General features: G+C 32.2%; 1 protein-coding gene across 1 annotated transcript in view; it reads right to left on the bottom strand.

The window, feature by feature from the left end:
• The window catches only part of LOC110270308, a 7,028-nt gene continuing 3,229 nt past the window's right edge, over positions 4,366 to 8,164 (bottom strand). The window contains exon 2 of the mRNA XM_021119300.1: positions 4,366 to 5,153. Within this exon, the coding sequence (XP_020974959.1) occupies positions 4,744 to 5,153 (410 nt within the window). The 3' untranslated portion in view covers positions 4,366 to 4,743. The remainder of the gene's footprint in view (positions 5,154 to 8,164) is intronic.

Genomic DNA, 8,164 nt, shown 5'->3' with positions numbered 1-8,164 from the left:
AAACAGGAAAACTTTGAATATCACGATGAACGCTAAGAACAACTTTTGAAAAAAAAATTTTAGAAAACAGAAACACAAAGGACACCAAACTTAAAAATTTTTTATATTCTGAGCACTAATAATTTGAAAAAAATTAAAAGAAAAATAAAATCATGCAATTGACACCAAACTTAAAATATGAAACTAAACTCAAACAGAAAAACTCAATTATTAGTTTATAAAAATTTTCGAAAAAAAATTGAAAAAGAAAATAAGGATTTAAAAAAAGTTTCAACCAAAAACAATAATAGAAAACACAATTTTAGTGACTCTGAACTAAAAAGATAAATTTTTCCTAATCTAAGCAACAAAATAAACCGTCAGTTGTCTGTCATCCCTTCCCAGATCCTACTCGGAATACCACAGACAAGGTTTAGACTTTCCGGATCTCAGGAATGGCCGCCAATAATTCTAGCCTATACCACGAAGACTCTGATCATGAACCAGGGGGCTAAGAGATGCACACTCAAGCTAGTGCAGATAGAACGGAGGTGGTTGTCAGGCACGCGTTCCTAGGTGAGAATGATGATGAGTGTCACGGATCATCATATTCATCAGGGTGAAGTGCGAGTGAATATCTTAGAATAGAAACAAGCGTGATTGAATGAAAAACAGTAGTAATTGCATTAATTCATCGAAACACAGCAGAGCTCCTCACCCCCAACCATGGGATTTAGAAACTCATGCCGTCAAAAATACAATGTAAAGTGTAAAAATTTCATGAGGTACATAGTAAGTCTCTAAAAGTAGTTTTTATACTAAACTAGTGACCTAGGTTTATAGAAAATGAGTAAACTAAGATAGATAGTGCAGAAATCCACTTCCGGGGCCCACTTGGTGTGTACTTGGGCTGAACATTGAGCTTTACACGTGTAGAGGCTTCTGTTGGAGTTAAACGCCAGGTTGCAGCCTGTTTGTGGCGTTTAGCTCTAGTTTGTAACCTGTTTCTGGCGTTTAACTTCAGAATAGGGCAAGAAGTTGGCGTTTGAACGCCAGTTTGCGTCATCAAAACTTGAGCAAAGTATGGACTATTATATATTTCTGGAAAGCCCTGGATGTCTACTTTCCAACGCAATTAAGAGCGCGCCAATTGGGTTTCTGTAGCTCCATAAAATCCATTTCGAGTGCAGGACAATGTTATAAAATATTAAATAATAATTTCATTATTAACGTGATTCTTATGCATGGACCTGGATATATAGTTATACGTAGTTAAAGTCTAAAATTCTAAACAGCAAATGTTGAACAGTGGTTTCCGATTGCGAAAAATATGTCTATAATAATCCGGCAGAATTTATTAATCATTGTTAATTTTTTGGTTGGTCTTCAAACATAGTACTAGCAGTATTATTATTACAAATATTTAAAAATGAAAATCAGGACACTCAAAATATTATTATTACATAAAATAACACTTGTGTTCGATCTTCTACTAACTTGAGTGTAATTTTTGGACGCTTTATTATATAATAATCATTTCTAAACTCGTAAGTCGTAACTCGTAAGTACCACTTAACCAAGGTTGAGCACTTGCGCCGGCGGAGAGACAGGGGTGTGCTGGACCGTGGCCCCGGGGTCTTATATTATGTTTATTAGTGTTATGTTTATATTATTAGTTTTTTATTTTTTATTATTATAATTATTATTATTATGGATTAATAGTTAAATTCATTTTTGAAAGATCATTTATTTTTTAAATTAGTCCTCAAATATTTTTTTTAGTCATATTAGTCCTTAAAAGATAAAACGTAAGTCAAATTGGTCTTTCCGTTGGTTAGATGATGACGTATCACGTTAAGTACCACGTGGCATGATGATATGGTATGTTAATACCATGTGTCACAAGATGATTAGTTGACGACTCAAGTGTGACACCTAGCATGCCACGTGTCAATTGACATGTAAAAAAAGTTATTTATAATCAAAATAGTACCTAAAAATCCAGATGTAAGTCATTTTCATCCCTAAAATTTTAAAAATTAATCAACTTAGTTCTTAGATAAATTTTTTTTATTTTTTCTTCATAATATTAAATTTTAAATATTTTTTGATAGTACTAATTTTAATATTATTTTTTCGATCTTAATAAACAAAATTTTCTTTACATAAAATAATAAAAATAATTAAATTATTATAAAATAATTTTTATTATTATTTAATTTTATATGGTAAAACTCAATAATTAAAAAACCGATTTATGGGATCACTTGTTAAATCTTAATATTTTAATATAGTTTTTTTTTTTAAATAACTACTGTATTTCAATAAATATAGTAGTTATTTTAAATGTTTTAATCTTTTAGATTTAACCACTAACACATTCCAAAACGAACCCCTAAATATCCCAAAATAGGTTTTGCCCCAATAAAACCTTTTACCCCCGTAAAATTTAGACTTGCAGCACCTCACACTCCTTTTTCGTCACCGCACTCCTCCTCTATCGTCGCGCCCCCTCTGTCAGCTTTATCAGCGCTGCGTCTTAGCAACGCGCTCTTCTTCTTTTCCACCTCTTCTGCGTCTCTTCACTATGGCTCGCCGTCTTAGCAACGTGCTTTTTTCTAATATTGTAAAAGATTATATTCTATCTTTTTAATTTGTGCATAATGTTAAATGTGTCTCTGGTATTTTATTTGGATGCGTTTGTGTTGATAATATTTTGATGCACTACTCTATTTGATTTGAGATTTGTTATCTCTTTTATATTCTCTAGGTTATTAGAATTAGTCTCCTATTCCTTCTTTTTTTTTATTTAATAAAAGATTCTATCCTTTTAATCTATGCATAATGTTTGATGTATTTGTGGTATTTTTTTATATATTTGTGTTGATAATTTTTTTTTTTTGCACTATTCTACATGATTTGAAATTTGTAATATTAATGTAGTTTAGATGTGCCAATACTTAATTTTAAATGTGTTTATATTGTTTATTTAATTGTAGATGTATTTGTGTTTCTATACATTTTTGTACAAGATTTGTGTGAACAAAGAATGAGTTCTGGATGTGTTTTAAGAGCATTATATTTATTATTTATGATTTTAGATGTGTATTGAACACATTTAAGATACTACATCAAATATCTATAAAACATCTAAAATAATATAATTATATACAAAATAAATTATGAACACATCCAAAATGAACCCATATTTCAAAACATATTTTAAACGATTTTAGTATCTTACTAAAAAACAAAAAATAATCTCTTTTTTTGAAAATAAAAAAATGAAAAATAAAAAAAAATATTTTTTTATCTATGGTATTTTTTCTTTTTTTTAATTTGTTTGTGTTGAAAAATTTTTTTCACTACTCTATTAATTTTGAATTTTAAAGTAAATTTAAACAGACACCAATAAAGCAGAAGAGAAGTCAGTGTCAAATCAAGAACGTTTTATTCATATAAAAACATTTATCCATTAAGCCAAATCTTCAATTAAAAATTTAACACTTTTGTTTATATAAAAATCAAATCTATTTAGTAATATATAAATACCAAATTACAACCCTAAAATCTCATCAAATTATTGAATATTATATTTTTTTTTATGACCTACAGGCTGCTGTTAGAGTCGAATACTTGAGAATGAGTAAAGTTAGAATTGACCTTTTATAAACCCATAAATAGAATAAAATTGAATTTTAGTAAAAAAAAAAAAAACAACCTAGAGGTCATAATATGTAACACTCTTACTACCAGAATGTCACACTTCTGGTTGTGCCACTCTGATAGCGAGAATATTACGACAACATCCATATATTTAGTAATAAAACAGGAGTCTTTAACTCGAAACTATATCGTTGTTTTCTTTGAAAAATCGAAAATACTTTTTCCTTTTACAAACATACATAGATACAAACCACAGCACTTACACACACACACATATACAAGACTTCTTATACAAATAACTACAAATATTATATACGTATATATTATTACAATCACGACTCATATCCCTCTTACAAAAATATAAGAATAAAGGTGAGGGGAAAACTGTAACTATATATACAACCAGATTCGCAGAAGAAAACTTCATAAGCTACCTCATCCGTCATATAAAGAGAAGTCTGTAAGGAGGTGAAAACCTAACAACACAGTTTCGCCAGAAAAGTTTTAGAATTGTTATAGAAGGATATACATATATAATAAAAATTCGTTTAACAACAGTGATCATTGCTCGTCTTATGAATCCTTATCTCTAATTTAACTTATTTCATTCTTGAATCCATCCAATCTCTTACTCATTAATTCCTTAACCTCAATCTTTATTTAAAAGTTATGCGATTATCTATTTATCCGAATAGCTCAAAGTAATCCATAAGATTCACATAATCACAAAAATATATTTTTCATATCAATATCAATTTATAATAATTTTTGGAAATAAAATGGGTTTAAGAAAAATCCCCCTACCTCGAATAGTCAAAACTCGTAAGCCACAAAATACATAAAGACTATTTTTCTCTTGGCCCGCAACAGCGACAGCCGCTCCATACTACTTTTGCAACAACAGCAGCAACTTTAATCGCGACATGCAATAACCAGAACTCAACCCTATGGCAATAATGCCGCAAAAATCTCAAAAACACATAACAGAACAGCGACTAAAAGAGTTTTCAGAGCAAAACAACTTATTACACAAAAAAGAACTGAGAATGGAGTAGCAACGGCTCCTGTAGCGACATCCGACGACATCAATGCTATTTTTCAGCGACCAGGCATGGCGGCACAACTAGAATAGAACCAAAAGAAGCAATAGCTACCCCTGAACAACTCCGGCGAACTCCAACGGCGGCGGCTTTGACCACCGCGACCCAGACAGCGGCGATGGCAGCCTTCGACGGCGAGCTCGATGGCGACGATGAATGGCAGCGTGAGCTCTCTCTCTTCTCGCGCATCTTCTCTCTCTTTGCGAACCTCTATGCCTCCAACCACGATGATGGCGACGACAAAAACCTCAACGACGGCAGCTCCTCTCAGCTCCAACGGCAGCGACGCGTGGTGACTTTCGCGACGGCGCGAGGAGCATGATCGACGGCGGCAGCTCCTCCTCTCTCTCTGAACGCCGTGCATGTCTCTCTTCCTCCTCTGGTTCAACAGTGACAGCGACAGTGACAGTTGATGAGCGGATAATTTATACGCTTTTTGACATTGTTTTTAGTATGTTTTTAGTAGGATCTAGTTACTTTTAGGGATGTTTTCATTAGTTTTTATGTTAAATTCACATTTCTGGACTTTACTATGAGTTTGTGTGTTTTTCTGTGATTTCAGGTATTTTCTGGCTGAAATTGAGGGACTTGAGCAAAAATCAGATTCAGAGGTTGAAGAAGGACTGCTGATGCTGTTGGATTCTGACCTCCCTGCACTCAAAGTGGATTTTCTGGAGCTACAGAACTCGAAATGGCGCACTTCCAATTACTTTGGAAAGTAGACATCCAGAGCTTTCCAGCAATATATAATAGTCCATACTTTAGCCAAAAATAGATGACGTAAACTGGTATTCAACGCCAGCCTTCTACCCAAACCTGGCGTCCAGCGCCAGAAAAGGAGCCAAAACCAGAGTTGAACGCCCAAACTGGCACAAAAACTGGCATTCAACTCCAAGAAGGACCTCTACACGTGCAACACTCAAGCCCAGCCCAAGCACACACCAAGTGGGCTCAGGAAGTGGATTTATGCATCAATTACCTACTCATGTAAACCCTAGTGACTAGTTTATTATAAATAGGACCTCTTACTATTGTATTAGACATCTTTGGTCTCAGTTTTAATCCATTGTTCATCTTAAGAGACTATTGATCACATTTTAGGGGGCTGGCCATCTCGGCCATGCCTGGACCTTCACTTATGTATTTTCATACGGTAGAGTTTCTACACTCCATAGATTAAGGTGTGGAGCTCTGCTGTTCCTCAAAGATTAATGTAAAGTACTACTGGTTAGTTGTATCGAAGTTGTGAACCATGGTATTGGCACCATGCTCTTGGCGCCATTGCCAGGGAAAGAAAGAGCCATGGATTTTTTTTTGTTTTGTTTTCAAAAATTTTTCAAAAATCTTTCAAAACTTTCTCATCTGTTTTCGAAAAAAATAAAAATGTTTTCAAAAAATTTTATTCAAGATTTTTAAGAATGAATTCTAGTGTTTCATGAAGCATGTGAAGCCTGGCTGGCTGTAAAGCCATGTCTAAATTCTCTTGGACTGAGGCTTCCAAACCATCAGAGGCAAGTTACATATTTGATAAGTAATGAGCAGCAATTTGTTATCAAGAGCAATATACTTTGGTGTTACATGCTGAAGCTTGGCTGGCCATTGGCCATGTCTAGAGTTTTGGACCGGAGCTTTCATTGAAAGCTTGGCTGGCTAGTGAGCCATGTCTAATTCCTGGACTGAAGCTTTAGACTAAGAATGCAAGATTCCTGGAATTCATATTAAAAATTTTGGAATCCTTATTTTCCTTTTTCTATTAATTTTCGAAAAATTCAAAAAAAATTAGAAAATCAAAAAAATCAAAAATATTTTTGTGTTTCTTGTTTGAGTCTTGAGTCATGTTATAAGTTTGGTGTCAATTGCATATGCATCTTGCATTTTTTCGAAAATATCATGCATTCATAGGTTCTTCATGATCTTCAAGTTGTTCTTGGTAAGTCTTCTTGTTTGATCTTGATGATTTTTTGTTTTGTGTCTTTTCATGTTTATCATATGCATTCTTGAATTCTTAGTGTCTAAGCATTAAAGAATTCTAAGTTTGGTGTCTTGCATGTTTTTTTTGCATTAAAATTTTTCAAAATTGTGTCTATGATGTTCATCTTGACATTCATAGTGTTCTTGGTGGTCATCTTGACATTCATAGCATTCTTGCATGCATTCATTGTTTTGATCTAAAAATTTCATGCATTGCATAATTTTCATGTTTTTCATAAAAATTTCAAAAATAAAAAAAAAAATATCTTTCCCTTTTTCTCTCATCAAATTCGAAAATTGAGTTGACTTTTTCAAAAATTTTTAAAATCAAGTTGTTTCTCATGAGTCAAATCAAATTTTCAATTTGAAAATCTTATCTTTTTCAAAATCTTTTTCAAAAATCAAATCTTTTTCAAAATTCTTAGTTATCTTCGAAAATTCCAAAAATATTTTTCAAAAATCTTTTTCTTATTTCTATATCAAATTTTCGAAAATAACATAATCAATTAATGTTTTGATTCAAAAATTTCAAGTTTGTTACTTACTTGTTAAGAAAGATTCAAACTTTAAGTTCTAGAATCATATCTTGTGATTTCTTGTGAATCAAGTCATTAATTGAGATTTTAAAAATCAAATCTTTTTCAAAAACTAATTCCTAACATATCTTTTCAAAAATATCTTCTTATCTTATCTTTTTCAAAAATATCTTTTCAAAATATCTTTCCTAACCTTCTAACTTCTTATCTTTTCAAAATTTGTTTCAACTAACTAACTAACTTTTTATTTGTTCCTTAACTTTTTCAAAACTACCTAACTAACTCTCTCTCTCTAATTTTCGAAAATATCTTCCCTCTTTTTCAAAAATTTCTTTTTAATTAACTAATTATTCTTATTTTTTTATTTTTAATTTTAAAAATTTTTCGAAAAAAATACTAACAATTTTCAAAAACCATTTTTCGAAAATCACTAACACTTTTTCAAAATAATTTTCGAAAATTATCCCTCCCCCATCTTATTCTACTTATTCATTCATATCCTAACATCTCATCTCACATCTCTGCCATCCTCACAGTTGTGTTTTCTCCATTATATTACATTCTTTGTCTCCCCCTCTTCTTCTACCCACACAGGGATCCCTATACTGTGGTATAAAGGATCTCTATTATTATTATTATTATTCTGTGCTTTCTTCTTTGTCATATGAGCAGGAGCAAGGATAAGAACATTCTTGTGGAAGCAGATCCAGAACCTGAAAGGACTCTGAAGAGAAAATTAAGAGAAGCTAAATTACAACAATCCAGAGAAAACCTTTCAGAAATTTTCGAACAGGAAGAGGAGATGGCAGCCGAAAATAATAATAATGTAAGGAAGATGCTCGGTGACTTCACTGCACCTAATTCCAATTTACATGGAAGAAGCATCTCCATTCCTGCCATTGGAGCAAACAA

Source organism: Arachis ipaensis, chromosome B03 (assembly GCF_000816755.2).
Source record: "Arachis ipaensis cultivar K30076 chromosome B03, Araip1.1, whole genome shotgun sequence".
In the NCBI taxonomy this organism is placed as follows: domain Eukaryota; kingdom Viridiplantae; phylum Streptophyta; class Magnoliopsida; order Fabales; family Fabaceae; genus Arachis; species Arachis ipaensis.
This window is presented reverse-complemented; position numbering and strand designations above follow the sequence as displayed.